Here is a 21515-nt window from a genome sequence, read left to right on the forward strand (position 1 = left end):
ATGCCAAGGACTTGTAAATTTCAATAATAGAATCAATTCTTTCTTACTATTTTCCTTACAAGTCAAATCATTTCTTAACATTTTATCCAAAGTCTTTGTACCCATTCCAAACAGTGTGTAAGAAAGCAATAACCCCTTGACATGTTATCACCTAGGAGACGTCATTATTACTATTTTAAGTGTTCTTTATAGCTCTCTTTCACTCTCTATACACACATGCAGATTTGCAGAGATATCATTTTCACTAAATGAGGCCATGCGGTTCTGAAACTTGTTGTCTCCGCAGTTTGTCATGGCCTCTTTTCATGTCTGTAAATACAGATCTAACTTATATGTTTAATGGCTTAACAGTTTTTCACCCAAAGCATATCCTCTAACTTATACAGTAAATCCCCTATCACTGGACATTAGGTTGTTTCCAGTTTTCTGCCCTTATAACCAGTGCCGAGATAAACATTCTTAAAGCTGTATTGATGGATGTGAAGGTAGGATCTTCAAAGTGGAATTGCTGGAAAGCTTCGGGTTAAGCCTCGTTTAACAGGTTCTCACATGTACTCTGTAATGACCTTCCCTCCATTCTCGTCTCCTGAATCATACCTGTGTACAGAATACACTCAGCTTTGCCTTGCTTGATATATAGTTTTTGTTATTTCGTGTGTTTTTCAAGATTGGTTTTAGCTTTTCCACTCTTTATTCTAAAAACATATATAAAGAGAGTGCCCTGTATTTCTCTCCGTCCTAAACGTAATTTCTGAAACGAACTTGCTTTCTATAGAAGTGACCATCAATCAGTACTTTTTTCCCCCTCCATGGGTCAGGAGATGGAATCTCTCAGTCCCTGCCCATATTCCTTCAGGTGAAGGTTGCACACATTTCTGGTTTATTCTAAGAATGCCTCAAAGTATGGTGTGTGCCCTGAGCCAGGGCTCCAATGAGTTGGAGATGTGACCCAGACTCTCCTGAGGCTTTTCTCTGGATAGATTTATAAAAGGAGGGAGTGAAGTCAGAGAAAGGTGTTTTTCTCCTTATGACAAATACTGATATTGACTTCTCATTCTGGTGGCTGCTCTGTTCAGTCTATCTCTCACGTTGGCAGGAAATCAATAGTTAGTGACCTGGGTGGGAATGCTGGGGCTGTCTGGGGTGGCAGAAAGAGCTGGGGTCAGGAGACAGGACACTAACTCCTCTAAACAGCAACTAATTTCAGAGTATGCACTTCGGATTTTCCCTGAGTCTTAGTTTGCCCACCCGTGAAATAGGATCTCTGATGGCATGAAGTGGAAATGGAGGATGGATAATGTATACAAGAGAGGCTGGTGGGGGTGGTCTGCAAAGCACAGCCACAGTAGGGTATTTGCTCTAGTGGGGAATGTCTGTGTTTGCTGGGTAATTGCTGAGAAATCAGAGCAAGTTGCAAATTGCTCTATGAGCAAGTCGCTCATAGTCAGATGTCTTAGTTCAGGCTGCTGTAGCAGAATACTATTGTCTAGGTGGCTTAAACGATAACATTTATTTATCACAGTTCTGGAGGCTGGGAAATCTGAGATCAAGGTGCTGGCAGATTCAGTGTCTGGCGAGGGCTCTCTTCCTGGCTTGCAGACCACCACCTCCTGTTTGTACACTCATGTGGTGGAGAAAGAGAGCGGAGGACAGCTCTCTGGTGTCTCTTCAGGCACTCACCCCACCATGAAAGCTCCACCTTCATGGCCTCATCTAAACCTAATTACTTCCCTAAGGCCCCACCTCCATATACCACTGCACTGAGGGCTAGGGTTTCACCGTATGAATTTTGGAGGGACACATATAGTTTATAACACCAAAAAATCTCAAATGCAACTTCTTTACTGTATCATTGTGTATTTAATAAAGGAGGGGGATGCATTTTTGATATGTTGGTTATAATATGGTGCAGAGCCTTTAAAAATCAGAGTGCAAAGACTTGCAAGTATTCAGCAGTGGCCATGACTGCAGGAGAGAGGCATCTCTTCTGTTGGGGACCTGGGGGAGGGGGTTTCACAGTCAATGGCGAGGGGTTCCCCATCATTGACCAGCCCTCCCTACTGTTGTCCAGCTCCCAAGCTTTTAGGCTCTTAAATTCTCCCACAGAGACACTACCACCCAATCACTAGGGCAGCCTCATGGAACAAAGCCACAAGCTCTACATTCCTCCGCCTCCTGAGGGTCCTTGCCTTGTGGGATTTGTCCGGATGGAGTTCATTTACCCTGTGTATGTTTCCGTCCTGTGTATCCACAGCTTCGTCAGCTGGAAATGCAGCTGGAGCAAGAATATGAAGAGAAGCAGATGGTCCTTCATGAGAAGCAAGATTTGGAAGGCTTGATTGGAACCCTCTGTGACCAGGTAAGGGGGAGACATTGGCAGACATTCAGAGGAGTATCTCAGGGACCTATTTGAGAGATGGGCTCACAGGGAGAACAGCCTGAGAGATACCCTCTCCTCCATCAGCTCTGTTCCCACCATATTCACTGGCTCTTCAGAGGAGACCTTCAGGTGCCTGCAAACAGCAGGGTTTTTTTAAGAACCCATAGGGAATAAAGAGAGTGGGGCCAGCCAGGAGCAATGGATGAGGCTGTCTTTGCCTTCAGCAGCTGTTGGGATCAGAGTCCACCAGACAGTCCTTCCTTTAAGGGGATGTATGTGATTGGCCACTGCACACATGACTGCCCTCCTGAGAACATGACTTTTGCTAGAAGCAGTCAGTCTTGGAGCCAGGCAAATGTAGCTTTAAGCCCCAGAGGGACCACTTCTGTCTACGTGGCTTTGAGTGAGCTAGTTAACAGCTCTGAGCTTCTGGAGGGTGGAGCCTTATGGGGTTGTGGCTATCACTGTACACCAGGGTTCTCAACCGCCCTTCAGTGTACACCAGGGTCCTCAACTGCACCACTATGAACATTTGGAGCTGGGTCATTCCTCGTGGTAGAGGGCTGTCCTGTACATTGCGGGATATAACGCAGCATCCCTGACCTCTACCCACCACATTGCAGTAGCACACACCTCAGTTGTGATGACCAAAAATGTCTACAGACATTGCCCAATGTCCTTTGGGGAAAAAAAGTCAACTTCCCTCACTACTGAGAGCTGTTGCTGTACTAATGTAGCCAGCAGAGCTCAGAGCCAGCTTCCGATTTCAGAGTTGCAAGGAATGGCTCTTCCACCTCCCAGATACTCTATTCCCTTCCTGTGCTGCTGCTGCGTGAAATCCCAACACGGGAGAGGAATGCCTGTGGCTTCTGTGATTTATTTTAAAGTATCAAAGGAGTGTATTTTAATGTATTTGCTTAACATGGGCTCGATGTCTATTAATTAGTAATGGTCTTCTTATCAATATCCTTCCCTAAATTTATTAACTTTGTTCACAAAACAATGTGGGCCCACTTCAGGTGATCATCTTGGGCAGCCATGCCTTGGATGAAATAAATGCTTATTATGTATTAAAAAACAAGTTGATTTAATGAGTGAATTCCACAGCAGGGACGCACGCAGCAAGAGTAAGAGTTGGAAGCTGAGGGAGTCAATATAATCTTCCTTCTTCTCTGGGTTTTCTAATTTTCCAGCCAAGCAATTGGGACCATTGAATTCAGAGCCATTGAGGTGGCTTTTCTTCAGCATCAGGGCAAGAGAGCACAGCCCAGTACCAGATTCTAGAATGATAGAGGGGAATCACTGGGAGAAGGTTGCGTTCTATTCAGCATAGTCTGAGAAAACAGAATAGATAACCTAGTAAAGCAAGGTTTTTATACAAATTGCAAAAATAAATTTTACATGTAAAGAGAAGGTAAGGTTAAGTGAATAAAAAGCCAGCTTTGTGTTAGTCACCAAGCTGGATCCTTTTAATAAATTAGCACTTTTGATGATGTTAAATGTTTTTGTTATGACCTTTGCCAAACCCATGGAAAAGCAGAACAAATAATGTAATTGGTGTTTATGAACCAAGCACTCAGGGTTCACATAAATTAACATTTTGCCATTTCTTACTCAGATGTTTTTAAGGAAACAAAACGTTTTGAGAACTGTTGGTGGCCTCTTTATGTCGCTTCCTAATCTCAATCCTGGCTCTGCTTTCTCTTTCTTTCCTCCCTCCCCAGATGAAACCATTCCCCGGGGTTTGAAGTGTATAATTCCCCTGAATGTATATTTCAACTTCAGCCACGTGCAGCAGTATGATTCTGCACTTTACTTTGTCCCCCTCTGGTCCGCCTCTATATTGTGTTTTTGAGATTAGTCTATAATGATACATGCAGCTCTAATTAATTCATTTCATTTCTACACAGCATTCATTTTTAAAAATCTGCTTCTTCTATTGGTGGGTAGTTAGTTACTTCCACCCTAAAACCCCAAACTGCAATGCATAGTCTCATATCTGCCTCACTGTGCACATGGGCAAGAGTCTCTCCAGGGTATGTAGCTGGAAGAGGAATTGCTGGCTCCTGGGAATGTCCAATTTGGGAATTATTAAATATCGCTCAGATTGTTCCCCAAAGTGATTGCAGCAGTTTCCACCGTCACTAGCCGTGTCTGAGATTTTACTCCTTCATGTCCCGACCAACATGCGGCAGTGTCAGACATTTTTAAACATTTTTTCCAGGTATCAGGTGCTAAATGGTATTGCGTGGCCCTCATTACTAGGGATGCTGTGCATTTTTCACGTGATTGTGGCTTTTTCTTTTCTTTTCTTTTCTTTTTTTGAGACAGAGTCTCGCTCTGCCTCCCAGGCTGGAGTGCAGTGGTGCCATCTCAGCTCACTGCAAGCTCCGCCTTCTGGGTTCATGCCATTTTCCTGCCTCAGCCTCCTGAGTAGCTAGGACTACAGGCGCCCGCCACCATGCCCGGCTAATTTTTTTTTGTATTTTTAGTAGAGACACGGTTTCACCGTGTTAGCCAGGATGGTCTCGATCTCCTGACCTCATGATCCACCCGCCTCGGCCTCCCAAAGTGCTGGGATTACAGGCGTGAGCCACCACGCCCGGCCGATTATGGCTTTTTCTTATGTGAATTGCCTATTCATAGAAGTTTGTCTCCTTTTTCTCTATTGATCGTTCATGATCTTTATACAACATGCGAATCCATTTTTGGTTATGTATTTTGCAAATATCTCCTATACTATGGATAATTGTTTCACTTTGTTTATAATGTCCTTAGCTTAATAAAAAATAGTTTTAATACAGTCGTGTTAATCAAGCATGTTTTATGGTTTTTGCTTTTATATCTTAAGATACTGTTCTTTGAGTTCACAAAAATGTCATCATGTGTCTTAAAAGTTCTAAAGTATTGCTTTTGACATTTTTAGGTCTCTAATCCATCTAGATTTTATTGGGGTGCATAGTGTGAGGTAGGAATCTATCTTCCTCAATATGGATAAAGTATGTTTTAGTTCATAATTTTTTTCCTGCAATTACCATGTATGCCTGGGTGTGTTGATGAACTCCTCATTGTGGCTCATTGGTTTTTTTTGTCTATTTCTCCACCGTATGTTCTTCATGGCTGGGTTTTGATAACTCGTAGGACAGCTTACCTTGACTGTTTTTAAAATTGCCTGTTTTATTGACCCTTTAATCTTCTTATTTAGATTCTACAACAAAACCCGATGTAATTTTCATTGGAAATGCATTGATTTACAAGTTAGTTGGGAACAATTGACTTTTTTTTATATTAAACTATTATATTATTGCATATGCCCTCTCCATTTATTTGTGGCTTTCAATAATATTTTATTATATTTATCTATACAGATCTTGGACTTTTTTGTTAGATTTATTGTCAGGAAACTTGTAGTTTCTATGGCTATTATGAACAGAATATTTTTCTGTATTCTATCTATATTTTAACTAGTCATTGTGGCATATGGGAATACCATTGATTATCATGCATTAATCTTGTATCTAGCAAACTTCCTGAACGCTTACTATCTTTCATACTTCATCTATAGGCTTTTTTGGATTTTCTGCCTTGACAATCTTTATCATTTGAAAGTAAGAATAGTTTTGACTCCTTTTTTTTTTTTGAGATGGAGTCTCGGTCTGTCGCCCAGGCTGAAGTGCAGTGGTGCAATCTCGGCTCACTGCAAGCTCCACCTCCTGGGTTCACACTATTCTCCTGCCTCAGCCTCCCGAGTAGCTGGGACTACAGGTGCCTGCCACCACGCCTGGCTAATTTTTTTGTATTTTTCATAGAGACGGGGTTTCACTATGTTAGCCAGGATGGTCTCTATCTCCTGACCTCGTGATCCATCCACCTTGGCCTCCCAAAGTGCTGGGATTACAGGCATGAAACACTGTGCCCGGCCAGTTTTGACTTTTGACCGTGGATTGGGGCAACAAAGATCTCAACAAATTAAAAAAAAATGTTATACTTTCTACTTCTTGTTTCTTTTTCTTACCTTATTTCATTTGCCTCCAGTATAAGATGAATGGTAGAGAAAGATATTTGACATCCTTTTCTTGTTCCTGACCTTAATAGGAGTGCTCGTAAAGTTTTGTAATACACATATTTGCAGTGTATTTGATAATTACAGTGATGCATTGCTTAGTGACAGGGATGCTTTCTGAGAGATGCATCATTAGACAATTTCATCATTGTGGGAACATCCTAGAGTGTGCTCACACAAACCTAAATGGGATAGCCTTCTACATGCCTAGGCTATCTGATATAGTCCATTGCTCCTGGGCTACAAACCTGTACAGCATGTTACTGTACTGAATTTGGGAGGCAATTGTGACACAATGGTAAGTATTTGTGTACCTAAACATATCTCAACATAGAAAAGGTACAGCCAAAGTATGGTATTATAAGCTTATGGGACCACCATTGTATATACAATCCATCGTTGATGGAAATGTAATGTGGCACGTGACTAACTTTAATAAGGTTAAATCAGTCTTGTATTTGTAATTTTCTAATATCTTAAAAAAAGATGTTATTGAATATTATATACTTTTTCTGCAATTGTTGATAATCTGATGACTTGCCTCAATCTATTAATGTAGTATATTTTAGATATTTAATGTATCCTGATGTATTTCCTAGATAAACCTTTCTTAGTCATATGTTTTCATTACACAGCTCTTTTGGATCGCTAACAGTTTATTTAGGATTTTTGAAACCAGGCACATAAGTAAGATTGGTTTATAATTTTTTTCTCTTAGACTGTCTTTGTCAAGTGTTGTACTAATCTCATAAAATGAATTCACAACGATTTCTGAGACAATTTTTTGTAAAATTTGGATCATGCAGTTCTTGTAGATTTGATACAATTTGCTTGTAACCCTATTTGATTTCTGTGTCAAAATGCTGTAATCATAATTGAACACAAATTCAGGTATTATTCTTTTCCTTATTGAGTGAACTTTGGTAACTGATGTTTCTAGACATTTATTATTTCATCTAATTTTTCAAATAGGTTGACATAAAAAAAGTTCATGGTATTTTCTCGTTATTTAAAAAATTCTACTGTATCAGATTATTTTCTTTTTAATCATAATGATGTTTACTTTTGAGTTTTTTTGTGGTTGATGATGATTAGCCTTGTTAGAATTTTGTCTGTAATCCCTTCAAATAACCTGCTTTTGTTTTATTTTTTCTTTGTTGTGTATTTAATAGTGTCTGACCTTATGTTTGTTTCTTTTTCCTTCTTTTTTCCATTGGTTTAGATTTTTGTTCTTGGTCTTCAGTTTTAGTATTAAAATGTTTAACTCACCTTCAATATTTTTTATCCCACTTAAACTGTTTTCTTTAAGATAATACATTTAAGATAATACATTTACCTTGAATTGCTGTTTTAGTGCCATCTACTAAGTGTCTTGTTGTATCTTTTGTTCTTTTTTTCTTTTAACCTGTAAGTTATCTAGAACTTGAGTTTCAAGTTTATTAACATTTAGGATGATTTGGAGTAACTTTCTATTGTTAATTTTTAATTTAATGGCATTTAGGACAGATAACATGGTAGAATGCATAACATCTTTTCTTTGAAATTGTTGAGATCTCTTTGTTGCTCTAGTTATCGGTAGAGTTTAATAAACGATTGTGTGTGGCTGGGCACAGTGGCTCACGCCTGTAATCCCAGCACTTTGGGAGGCCAAGGTGGGCAGATCATTTGAGGTCAGGAGTTCAAGACCAGCCTGACCAACATGGTGAAACCCTGTCTCTACTAAAAATATAAAAATTGGCTGGGTGTTGTGGCGGGCACCTGTAATCCCAGCTGCTCAGGAGGCTGAGGCATGAGAATCACTAGAACCCAGGAGGCAGAGGTTGTAGTGAGCTGAGATCGCGCCACTGCACTCCAGCCTAGGTGACAGAGCGAGACCTTGTCTCAAAAACAAAAAACCAAAGAAACAAAAATAAACTATAGAGTAGAAAATAATGTGACTGTTTATGAGGCATAGGGTTCAATACGTGGCAAATGAATCAAGCTTGTTAAATTTTTATTTCAACATTACATACAAATATAAAAGCACAAACCATAAAGGAAAAGTTTTAAAATACATGATTATGTATTTTTTAAAACTGCCTCCTGTTAACTTTGGTTTTGAGTTCTTGATCTGTTTCTAAGAGAGTCCTGTTATATCCTTACCATGAGAATGGTTATACCAATTTTTGTTAACAGTTCTGTCATAGTTTCTCTTTATGTATTTTATGGTTATATATTTAGGTGCATCTAAGTTTTGTATTGTTTTATTTTCTTGAAGATCATTGCTTCGATTCTTACTTGGTGTCTTTCTTTCTCTGTGAATAAGTTTTGCCTCATTTTATTTCACTTGATTTATTTTAGTCAGTTTACCTGCAAGACCTTTTTCTATTTCATTTTAAAGCTTTGTAGGGGTGAGTGTGCGTGTGTGTGTGTGTGTGTGAATGTTCATGTGTTTTCTTTAAACAGCTGGATAATTTTAATGCAATATTTTAGTCTCTAGCTTTTCATATAAAAATTTAATTTATTTGCATTTGTTATAATGACTGATATATTTGAAACTATTTTGTATTATCTTATTTTGTGTTTTGTTAGTTTCTTGTCCCTTTACATTGCTCTCCCTCTATTGCTTTCCTACTTTTGGATAGATTGATGTTTTCTATGTTCTCTTTTGAACTATTGGTTCAGAAGCTACAAACTATATTTCTGTTCTTTTGGTGGTTACTCATACATTTCCAGATACATGCTTAATCATAATTTTTTACTAACATTAATTTTCACAGTAATGCTGTGGGATAGATATTATTATTTCCTTCATATAAATGAAAGAAGTGAGGCTCGGAAAAGTAAAGCAACTTGGCCAGGATTGCGTAGCAAGTTAGTACCCTAGGTGGATTCTAAATGAGGTCTATATTATTTGAATGTCTGTCATTTTAAAAACCTATTATGATTCTGCTTAAAAGCAATAAGGTCCACTTAGCTAGAACTATATTTTTGTGGACCATCTTTTTTTCATAGTGTTCTCAGGCAGCCAGTTCTGCCATTAATTTGTGAAGCCCTCAGCAACACGCATTCTGTCTCCAAACCTCAATTTCCCCATCTGTAAAGTGGTTTGATTATCCCTAACAGGACTTCTAGATCAAATTTTAATAGTGCTTGGAGATTCCTTTGACAATGGACATTTAACAAGCTCCCCAAACAATTTGCCTTTATGATAAATGGTGAACCAACTAAGGTTGGAATATAGTTACTCACAACAACACTAAACATCATGTAGATTTATTAGTTAATTCACCATCTTTATCAAAGTTTGAATCTTTGTGCTACAAAATGGAAACTTGCAGAATGACATTTATTTCCCATTAACCTAATGAGTGATATTTTTTGCCCTCCTCTCTTGTAGCAATGTATTATAAATAGGAGGATGACTGGTCTGAGATTTTCTTGTGAATTCTGTTTGCAGTGCTTCCTCTGGAAAGGAGTTAATGCCAGCATTTTCAGGGCCTTTGAGGCACTGAAGATCATAGAATCTGAGCCATCTCTACTGCATGGTCAGTGTCAACATCAGGGAATGTCCCTGATGCTAACTTGCCCCACAGGAGAATTAAAGGCACTTTAGGATATATGCAAAACAAAAACAGACACAAATATAAGAAATGTGCAAAGCCCACTGCCTAAGCGTACTCATGAGTCTGGGTTCTAGAGTAAGTAAATCTGGGTTCATGAAGCAGCTCCACTAGGCACTGTGGTGCAACAGTTAGAGACTTACATCCTAATGCTGAGCTGCCTGGATTCAGATCTCTGCATAGCCACTTAGTAGCAGTATGACGTTGGGCAGATCATTTGCTCTTTCATATCAGTTGTTCCTCCATGTAAGAGCCCTGGATAACCTCTTTTACTTTGTAACCTGCCTCTCAACTCTGGGGTTTTATACCCTCATGGCAGCCACCCAGAAATGCATAGCTCAGATTATTTCTTGCTTCTCCGCCTTTGCTCATTAAGTGCTTTCTACCTAAAATGCCCTTCCTCCACCTCCCCTAGCTAGGAGTAGCTACCTCCTACTTCCCAATTCCATCCAAGCCTGAGCTGGATAATGTTCTTCTGTGCCCCCATGGTATATATATTTTTTCAGAATTAAAGCCTAAAACACACCTATCTAATGGTAGATTTTACTAAAATTACCACTTTCCAGCCAGAAAAGCTGGATTCATATTCCAACTCTGCCACTTACTAGCTGTGTGATCTGAGGCAAATTACTTCATCTTTGCAAGCTTCAGTTTCATTATCTGTAAAATGGGAATCATAATACTATACACCTCATCGATTCATCATGATGACTAAATGCATTAATAGCTATAAAGTGTTTAGAATAGTATATGACACTTAAAACTGTCTATAAATGTAAGCTATTACTACATTTGTAAAGGCAATAATAATAAGGTCTATTTAAGGAGACTGTCACAGGAGTTGAATGCAATAACCTGTGACAAAGAGCCTGGCACAATGCCCAGCCCTCAACTCAGTTCAGCAGGTGATACTGTGTGTGTGTGTGTGTGTGTGTGTGTGTATAATAGAACAGCATTTTGAACCTACCAAAACAATACATTTCAGATATAAAGACCATGTTCTAAGAACCAACTCGTTTTTCGAAGAATTCAAAACCAGCAGTAGAGAAATAGAAATACAAAATCTAGAGGAACACATTCTAGGTCATCAGACAATACTCATAATCCTTTATATTTGCAAAGCACTCAACAGCATACAAAGTGCTTTGGAATCCATTATCACATCTGATCCTTGTCTTATCTCAACACGAAGGACAGGGTGTTTTTTTAACCTTTTTGTGGATGAGAAAACTCAGGTTCAGAGATGTGGCGTGACTCAGCCACTGTTCCATCGTCAGCAAATGGTGAGCCAGAGTTTAAAGCCTAGATCTGCTCATTCTCAACCCCATGTTTTTTCTAGAATATTCCAGGACATTCTGAGCATCCCAGGAAATGGTTAGCATTTGATGTGGAGACACAGATTTCCAGATGTGTAAAAACCACATCCCAGTGTTGAGGCACCTGCACCCTGTTTTCCTTAAAACTCTCCATCTGATGGACAGGCCCATATTGTATCCTCTGGTCTCCTGAAGAGCCCAAGAAAGGAGTTGTTAGTTTCTTTCAGGGATGTTAACACGTTGTCTTTTAAGTCAGCGCTGTTTCTAGAGAGGTGACCGGCTGTCGAAATTTCATGTAGGGCACTGGTGTAATTCCGCACCTCTTCTGCTTTGGCTTAACCTGTGCTTTTTGGCCACTGAAGGCTGTCAAGGAGTCTAAGGTCACACTCCTGGTGCCCAGTCCAGGATGTGGCTTCTTTGGGACTCCCTTGACAGCTGTCCCTGGCAAATTCAAGATTCTGAGGGAAGGAATGTACTCACCTCTGGGTAAGGTTCCTCTGCAGAAAATGATCTCATTTGCTTGTCCTCAAACTGGAAAACAGGACCAAAGGACAGAAAGGATTGACTTCAAAAGGAGCACATTTACAATTTACTGAGGTGTAACACACATACAGAGTACTCCGTATCCCACGTGTACAGCTCAATGAATTTTCATAAAGTCAAAACAACACCCAGATCAATAACATTAATAACTCCCCAGAAGTCCAGAGGCTCTGTCCAGTCCCTGCCCACCCAGGACTGTCCTAACTTCTGTCAGCAGAACCTGGCCAGCAGCAGAGGGATTCACCTGGCACATGAGGCTCTTACAAGATGAGGTGAGGTCACACTGATGACTTGCGTGCAAAAGATGGGATGACAGAATGGCTTTGGATCCATACGGGCTATGATAGCAGCAATGATAGCAACTCATATTTCTTGTACATTTATTCTGTGTCAAGCATTAGGCTAAGCATGTATTTAATTTTCACAGCAGCCCAATGTGGTTGGTGCCAATCCCATTTCTCAGTTGAGGAAACTGAGGCTCGGAGAGGAGAATGGTCTTGTCCAAGGTCACACAGTGTGAGTGACAGAGGCAGGATTTAAACCAGGGAACCTGGTTCTGGAAAACTTAGACCCTAGCCACTGCTTTGCTACACGGCTCACAGGTCTTCCTTTGGCTTTCAGATTGGCCATCGGGACTTTGATGTGGAGAAGCGACTTCGGAGAGACCTCAGGAGGACACATGCACTATTGTCAGACGTGCAGCTCCTTCTGGGCACCATGGAGGATGGCAAGACATCAGTCAGCAAGGAGGAGCTGGAGAAAGTGCACAGCCAGGTGGGTGTCATGGGATCCCCTTGAAAATCAGGCTGGGGAGGATGCTACGACCTGCAGAGAATGGCTGTCCCTCCCAGGTATGAGCGGAACGATGGTGCCAACCTCCAACTTTCACAGACCTGCAGGGAGATGGGGGGCATTTGAGGGCTGTGAGGATCACATGGAGTGTAGGTGAGGAGGAGGGGTCTAAGAAGGAGTCCTGTTCCCTTTTTCAGAGATGAGGCAGAATTCTTCTGTCTGGAGGGCTTGGGCAGATCAGCACTGGCCAGAATGGCTGAGTGCAGTGTGCCTGGTGTGTGTGTGTGTGTGTGTGTGTGTGTGTGTGTATGTGTATGTGTCTATGTATTATGCGTGTGTGTGTGGTGACTGCCAGGACTAGGTATGAGCCAAATAGCAATAGTGTGTATGTGTGTGTGTGTGTATGTGTCTATGTGTCTGTGTGTGTGTGTGTGTGTGTGTGTGTGTGTGGTGACTGCCAGGACTAGGTATGAGCCAAATAGCAATAGTGCCAGTCGTGCAAAACCAATGCTTAACAACAGCAACAGTTATACAAACGTTGGCAGTTTGACTGCCTATTGGTATGCTAATGATATTGATCAAGACATGATGTTGACTACTGGCTGCTACCAGCTGGAGCCCTCGCTAGGTACTGGGTCTTCTGTATCTCTGTACATGGTGCTGCATGGTGTTCTCAGGATTGCTGAGTGAGGTGAGGATCATCAACTTCATTTCACAAGTGCAGGTGATCGGGTGGCAGAAAGGTGCGATGACCCACCCAAAGTCACGCAGCTTGAAAGCGGCAGAGCCAGGATTTGAACCCAGGTCTTCAGGCTCTACCATCCTTGAGCTGTCTCAAAGGAGGACAGGAGGAGCAGCAGGTCTGAGGGTGGTAGGGAGGTGAGGCCAGAGCAGAGCCTGGGGACCTGAGGAGATGTGATGAGTGTGGGCTGTTCCGGCAGCAGACTGTAGCGCAGGGCAGCCAGTGTTGAGAAGTGTGAATGGATCCCACAGGGTGGTGCAAGCCTTGGAGAGAGATGTCCCAAAGCTGAATGATGTAGCAGGAACTCAGGATTTGCTACCGGTCCCCATGGGGAGCTGAAGACACCTGGGGAGGCTCAGAGCTCTGTTGGGAGTGTTGTGTTCATGCAATTGATATTACCTTCCCTTGGATAAGTCATTCTTGCTAAGCCCAGATGCCTTCACCACCTGCCTTCTTGGAGGGTTACTGTCCCTTCCTCCAGTCAGTGGCTGAGGCCGGGCCTGGGACCCATGTTTCCCGATTCCAAACCCAGCACCTTTCTCTCTTCTTTCTGGAGACACAGCCCATGATGACCAGCAGGTCCCCAGGAAGACAGCAAAAGGCAGCAGACTATGGCGCCAAGTGTTGGAAACAGAGATCCCAGAGCTTCTGCTGCTTCCAGTCTCCGGTGTCAGTGTCTATCTGTAAAACAAAACATTTCAGTTAGAGCTTATTCGCTTAAGTAGAAGACCTCAACCAAAACAAAACGAAACAGAAACCTAAATTCAGACTTGATTTGGATTTCACCAGTCTCTCCCATTTCCTCTCCCGGGATCCAACCCGGGACCACACTCTGCATTTTGTTGTCATACCTGCCTAGTCTCCTCTGGTCTGGGACAGTTTCTCAGGCTGACCTTGCTTTTTATGACCCTGAGAGTTTTGAGGAGCACTGGACAGGTATCCTATGGCATGTGCTCTAATCTGGGTTTGATGGTTTTCTCATGAATAGACCAAGTTTATGTGCTATTGGAAAGAATATGGCAGAAGTAAACTTGTTAAACCAGAAGACACTGGAAGGGCCCTTCCCTCTTGAAAATTCTACAACTCTTCGCCGTCTCCTTTATCAAATCACTCTCTTCTAGGATGACCCACCATCCTGACTTATCTGAGACTTTCTTAGTTTTAGCGCTGTGGGTCCTGGGCAAGCCAGGATGGCTGGTCATTCTCTCTGCTTCATGGCCATGCGAGGAAGCCACTATCACCTGTGCTTGAACGCATCGCCCCGCTTAATCCTCATGATATGCCTAGGGGAGGGGAGGTGGCATTGTGCCCATTTTACAGATGAGAAAATGTTGTCCGGAGGTGGCAAGTGGTGCGTCCAAAGTAACACAGCAGGTAAGTGGCAGAGTCGGGGGTTTGAATACCAAGCTTGTGATTCTAAGTGCGGAATTGAGAGATGCTTTTGACTCACATTGCATCTTCCTGTCTGCTTGGCTGACCAGGTGGGTACGGAACCTTGAGGCACCTGGCTTGCCTCCAGGTAGGCAGAGTTGCTGTGTGATTGCCCAGCCAGGGGCCAGGCATTTTGAGTTGAAGCAACTCCCTTGGCAGAAGGCCACATACCTGCCCATTTTCCATCAAAATGTCCCCAGTGCCACAGCACCCAAGCTTCCCTTCCCCCAACAGGTGGATGTTTTTGAAAAGAAACCACAGAGATTTTGTTACTTTTTCTTTTTTTTTTTGTTTTATTAAGTATTCATGAGAATTCTCCTTCTGCAGGGTTAAAATACATGTTCTTGGGAAAAAGTGGTATTTAATGAAGGCACTTTGAGCTGAATCAAAGAGCCTCATTCTTCTGAAAGTCCTTCTTCCCAGTCTCTGCATCCGGCTCCTATCAAAGGAAATCCACAGCCTTGGCTTTTCGTTGCTGTTGTCATGGAGATCGTTATAAGGATGGGATCGCGTGGACCAGAGGTCAGGGTACAGTTGCTTTGGCTCCCAGCGCACGTGTCCCGGATGCCAGAGTCAGAGCTAATCAAATAAAGCAGTGATGACATTGGGCATTGCTGCATCTCCTCTCCGATGTAGAGTATTTGTCCTTTGCCTGAAGGCTCCAGGGACATAGGTAGGGAAAGCAGACAGGAGGAGGAAGGAAGAGGGAGCTAACTTTGCTGCTGGCTGCTACTTAAGTGCTGAGCATGGTGCTGAACAATTTCATTCATTCAATATTTATGCAGCACCTACTGTGTGTCAGGCAATGTGCTGGATATAAGCACCATGGATAGTGAGACAGCAGTGGTACCCACCGTCATAGAATTTACATCTGATGGAAAAGAAGACAAACAATGATACGAATAAATAGAATCATCCCACACCTTAATTTGAATGAGAAAGGAAATAAATAGGGTGCTAAGATAGAGCATTGCAGGGGCGTCCTGTTTAGCTTGGGTGGTCAGCTAAAATACCCTGGGAGAAGGAGAGACAGGCAGGGACCAGAACATACGGGGCCTAGAAGGTTTGGATTTTATCCTGGGGGTGGTGAGAAGCCATTGGGAGGTTGTGAGCGAAGCGTGACAGAATCTGATTCACATTTTAGAGGTTTGTACTTCTGCATGGAGATTGGATTGTGGAGGGTATGAGGGGATATCCTTAGAAGACTAATGCGCCCTTCTAGGCCGGAGGAAATGGTCACCTGGGTTGGGGGGAGTATTGATAGAGATGGCAAGAAGGGACAAACTTGGAGCTGATTTGGAATCGATAGGATGTGCAGATGAGGTTTGGTTAGCAACATTTAAGTGTGTTATTTCAGAAAATCCTTGCCATAACCCTAGGAGGTGGATATTCCTATTTTTAACCCATTTTACTAATGAAGAGGCAGTCTCTGAGAGGTTGAGTAATTTACCTAAGGGCACACAGCAATACATGTCCTATACCCTTACAACTTGGTTTGCCCAATATGGGTCCTATTAACTTCTATTGTCAGGCACTTACTATGTACCAGACTTTTCCTTAGTGTCTTGGGGTTTCTCAAATTTGGCTGCACATCAGAGAAGTTAAACACCATTTTAAAATCACAGACTTCTGGAGTCTGCCCCCTCCCCCACCCCATTTTAAAAAATCAAGTTTTGGTTGGAATTCAGGATCTGCATTTTTAGACAACCACATTGGGGGGTTCTGGGGGGGAACCATAGGCTTTATTTATCCCTCAGAACACCCTTTTGAGTTCAGTGGTAGCATGTCTATTTTGCAGATGAGGAAACTGCCACTGAGGTTATATTAGTGTGACAGATCTTATTTCCACCTATTTTAAAATTAGTTAATTTTTGAGTAGAGAAAACTGGATCCGGCACTTGCTAATTCATGACTTTTGACAAGCGTCCCGACCTTTCTGAGCCCTTTTTCTAAAGCGAAGCATCATCATCACATCATGGCCCAGGGGCTGAGGAGGGAAAGCCAGTGAAGGCTTCAGAAACTTGAACAGGTGGCTGGGCACAGTGGCTCACACCTGTAATCCCAGCACTTTGGGAGTCTGAGGCGGGTGGATCACCTGAGGTCAGGAGTTCGAGACCAGCCTGGTTAACATGGTGAAACCCTGTCTCTACTAAAAATACAAAAATTAGCCCGGTGTGGTGGTGCATGACTGTAATTCCAGCTACTCAGGAGGCTGAGGCAGGAGAATCACTTGAACCCGGGAGGCGGAGGTTGTGGGGAACTGAGATCGCGCCATTGCACTCCAGCATGGGCAACAGAGCGAGACTCTGTCTCAAAAAAAAAAAAAAAAAAAAAAAAAAAAAAGGCCAGGTGTGGTGGCTCACACCTGTAATCCCAGCACTTTGGGAGGCCAAGGCGGGTGGATCACAAGGTCAGGAGATGGAGACCATCCTGGCTAACATGGTGAAACCCCATCTCTACTAAAAATACAAAAAATTAGCCGGACACGGTGACAGGCGCCTGTAGTTCCAGCTACTTGGAAGGCTGAGGCAGGAGAATGGCATGAACCTAGGAGGCGGAGCTTGCAGTGAGCCAAGACTGTGCCACTGCACTCCAGCCTGGACCACAGAGCAAGACTGCGTCTCAAAAAGAAAAGAAAAAAGAAATTAGAACATGTTCTGCGACCTTCACATTCGGTCACTGTGATGATGGACAACCTAGAGAAAGGTGTTTTTTTTTTTTTTAAAGATAGTCTCGCTGTGTCACCCAGGCTGGAGTGTAGTGACCCTATCTCTGGCTCACTGCAAACTCTGCCTCCCAGGTTCAAGCGATTCTCCTGTCTCAGCCTTCCAAGTAGCTGGGATCACAGGCATCTGCCACCATGCCCTGCTAATTTTTGTATTTTTAGTAGAGTTGGGGTTTCACCATCTTGGCCAGGTTTTACTGAGTTGGTCTCTTAACTCCTGGCCTCAAGTGATCCACCCACCTCAGCCTCCCAAAGTGCTGGGATTACAGGTGTGAGTCACCACACCTGGCCAAAGGTTTTGTTGTATAAAGGACATGTAGGAGGGAATGTGTTTGAATGTACCTGTTAGAGAGAACTATGTTCACTCTGCAAATATGGATATGATCTCCACTCTGGGATGAATTTGAGGCCAAGCTACAGGGATAAAGAGGAAATGTCAAGGTCTCTGCCCTTAAGGGGCTCCTAGTCCTAGAAGCAGGCTATAACAAGCAGAGTGATAAACTCTTTTGTTGTGGGAAGTCAGGGACCCCAAACAGAGGGACCGGCTGAAGCCATGGCAGAAAAACATGGATTGTAAAGATTTCATGGACATTTATTAGTTCCCCAAATTAATACTTTTATAATTTCTTATGCCTATCTTTACTGCAGTCTCTAAACATAAATTGTAAAGATTTCGTGGACACTTATCACTTCCCCAATCAGTACCCTTGTGATTTCCTATGCCTGTCTTTACTTTAATCTCTTAATCCTGTCAGCTGAGGAGGATGTATGTCGCCTCAGGATCCTGTAATAATTGCATTAACTGCACAAATTGTACAGCGTGTGTGTTTGAGCAATATGAAATGTGGGCACCTTGAAAAAAGAACAGGATAAGAGCAATTGTTCAGGGAATAAGAGAGATAACCTTAAACTCTGACTGCCGGTGAGCAGGGCGGAATAGAGCCATATTTCTCTTCTTTCAAAAGCAAATGGGAGAAATATCGCTGAATTCTTTTTCTCAGCATGGAACATCCCTGGGAAAGAGAATATGCGCCTGGAGGTATAGGATTATAAATAGCCCCCCCAGGTGCGCCTGTCTCTTATGGTCGAGACTGCAGGAGTGAAATAGACTCCAGTCTCCCATAGCTCTCCCAGGCTTATTAGGAAGAGGAAATTCCCGCCTAATAAATTTTGGTCAGACCGGTTGATCTCAAAACCCTGTCTCCTGATAAGATGTTATCAATGACAATGGTGCCCGAAACTTCATTAGCAATTTTAGTTTCGCCTCGCTCCTGTGGTCCTGTGATCTCGCCCTGCCTCCACTTGCCTTGTGATATTCTATTACCTTGTAAAGTACTTGACGTCTGTGACCCACACCTATTCGCACACTCCCTCCCCTTTTGAAACTCCCTAATAAAAACTTGCTGGTTTTTGTGGCTTGTGGGGCATCACAGAACCTACCAACATGTGATGTCTCCCCAGGACGCCCAGCTTTTAAAATTTCTCTCTTTTGTACTCTGTCCCTTTATTTCTCAAGCTGGCCGATGCTTAAGGAAAATAGAAAAGAACCTATGTGAATATCGGGACAGATTCCCCGATACTCTTTATTGGAGGAGTGTTTGGATTAGCTAAAGAGGAGGCCCTTAATTTTGCTTTGAGAGAGGAGCTGGTAGCTTTGGCTATCTCTGTAAAGATGGAAATGAATTGCTGGTTAGATAAGGTACATGTATGTAGACATTCTAGGAGGAAACACCAGTGCATAAAAGGGCAGAAGCACACAGAGACAGAAAGCATATTGTTTGGCATGGTATTGCTGGAGTATAAGGTATCCAGGGGTTAAAAGGGCAGAGAGGATGGTGCCAGTAATGGAGGCTGGAGCCAGTTCATGAATGGTTTAGTGAGCTTGGCTGAGGAGCTTCAATTTTATCCCAGAGCCACAGGGAGCCATAGAAAGCTATTGAGCAGAGGAAGGTGTGGCCAGAACGGCTTGTAAAAATTGGCAGGATTCCAGGTGCAATGGCTCACACCTGTAATCCTAGCACTTTGGGAGACAGAGGGAGGTCTTTTTCTCTGAGCCCAGGAGTTTGAGACCAGCCTGGGCAACATAGTAAGACCCGGTCTCAAAAAAAAAAAAAAAAAAAAAAAAAAAAAAAAGGCAAGTCCCCAGCTAAATCACAGGAGCCCTGATGTGCAGAATATCAGGCTCTACCAGCAGCAACAGTTTCCCTTAGCTACAGCATCTTCTCTCCAGATGGGCAGGCACCCCCTCTGTCCATTGCCCCTGCATCTAGAACCCTAAGATAATCATTTGGTTCTTTTCTCCCAGTTTCCCACCATTGGGAGCTTTGGATACATCTCAGTGAACACCTGAGGCTTAAAACCCTCCTGATACGATACAGAAGACTCCTGAAAGCCATATATAGGATTCAAATCCTGCCAATGACACTTACCTTGCTGCAGATCTTGGGCAAGTCAGCTGCCTTGCATAGAGTCTTTCTTGCCTAATAAGGAGGTATGATAATCTCAGCTGATTGGGCTGATATAAAGAACACTGGACCATGGATTTGAAAGGAGTCATGAAATTGAAAACTCTAAGACAATGATCTCCTGGCCAGGCATGGTGGCTTATGCCTGTAATCCCAGCACTTTGGGAGGCCAAGGCGGGTGGGTCACCTGAGATCAGGAGTTCAAGACCAGCCTGACCAACATGGAGAAACCCGTCTCTACTAAAAATACAAAAATTAGCTGGGCATGATGGCTCATGCCTGTAATCCCAGCTACTCGGGAGGCTGAGGCAGGAGAATCGCTTGAACCTGGGAGGCAGAGGTTGCGGTGAGCCAAGATCACACCATTGCACTCCAGCCTGGGCAACAAGAGTGAAACTGTCTCAAAAAAAAAAAAAAAAAAAAAAGACAATGATCTCAAAATATAACATAACATCCCCATTGGCTCTCTCCTTTCATTCACCAGTGTCAGCTATTGGAAGATTTTAGTTTCTGAGCACATGATTTTATAAGACCTCGTGGAACAGGTAGGCAGACAAGGTGTGGGGTTGATCTAATGACACCTGTTTTTTTTCAGAGCCAATTTCTAATTAATTCCCATAGAATGTTTCCACTGGAAGCAAACTAATCTGGAGACAGAAGCAATTCCAACAACCAAGATATATAATTGAGATAATCGCTATGCACAAATAACATCTGTGAGCAGCAGATGCTAACACCTGGCTCCAAGGAGAAAGTCGGAGATGATGTCTGCTCCAGGGCAGCCGTTGCTTTTTCTCTCCCCCTATTTGATTCATGCTTCTGACCTTTGTCTCTTCCACAGAGGAAATATGTTATTTGCTTTCTGTTAAATAGAGAAGGATTTGCACTGAACGCTTTAGTCATTTACTTAATTAATGCTGGGGGCTGTATTCACCTTTTCCTGCTGAGAACAAAGCTGCCACCAAGTCATTGTACCCTCTAAATAGCTCTGAAATGCATCCCCCATCTCTCTCTGCTTGTATTACAGTCCACCTGAATATCTAGTACTTGAATTTCTCTCAAGTTGGCTGGCCTTTGGTCTTGTCTGAGCAATCTTTGTACCGTCCGATCTTTGGAGAGAGAATTTTAAAATTAAACGCAAAGTTGGTTCTTTGTGTGTTCAAGATCCGTTGGTAGTTTCACATTGCCTTCAGCCTAAAGTCCAGGTTTCTTCCCTTGACCTACAGGGATGCATATTTTGGCACCTACCCTCCTGTCACCCCTCACCCGAAGCTTAGAATGGTTTGGTGTCCTCTGCACCTGCCCTCACCTCTTCACCTTTGCCCAAGCAATACCCTTGGCTGGGTTCTTGCTTCTTCCCCTGATCCCTCTTTGCCTGATAAGCATCTAAGAGACTTTGGGTGTCTTCTCTTGGAGCCCTCTTGGACCTCCATGGGCTGGGTGAGGGTGCCACCTC

The 21515-nt window shown here is 42.8% G+C and overlaps 1 protein-coding gene across 5 annotated transcripts in view; it reads left to right on the forward strand.

The window, feature by feature from the left end:
• MYO18B (myosin XVIIIB) overlaps positions 1 to 21515 on the forward strand; it is a 318984-nt gene that overhangs the window by 169654 nt on the left and 127815 nt on the right. For all 5 annotated transcript variants that reach the window (XM_054469702.2, XM_054469701.2, XM_054469703.2 and 2 more), the window contains 2 exons: positions 2255 to 2359; positions 12526 to 12678. In XM_054469702.2, the coding sequence (XP_054325677.2) occupies positions 2255 to 2359; positions 12526 to 12678 (258 nt within the window). The remainder of the gene's footprint in view (positions 1 to 2254; positions 2360 to 12525; positions 12679 to 21515) is intronic.

This window comes from Pongo pygmaeus, chromosome 23 (assembly GCF_028885625.2).
Source record: "Pongo pygmaeus isolate AG05252 chromosome 23, NHGRI_mPonPyg2-v2.0_pri, whole genome shotgun sequence".
NCBI classification, from domain to species: domain Eukaryota; kingdom Metazoa; phylum Chordata; class Mammalia; order Primates; family Hominidae; genus Pongo; species Pongo pygmaeus.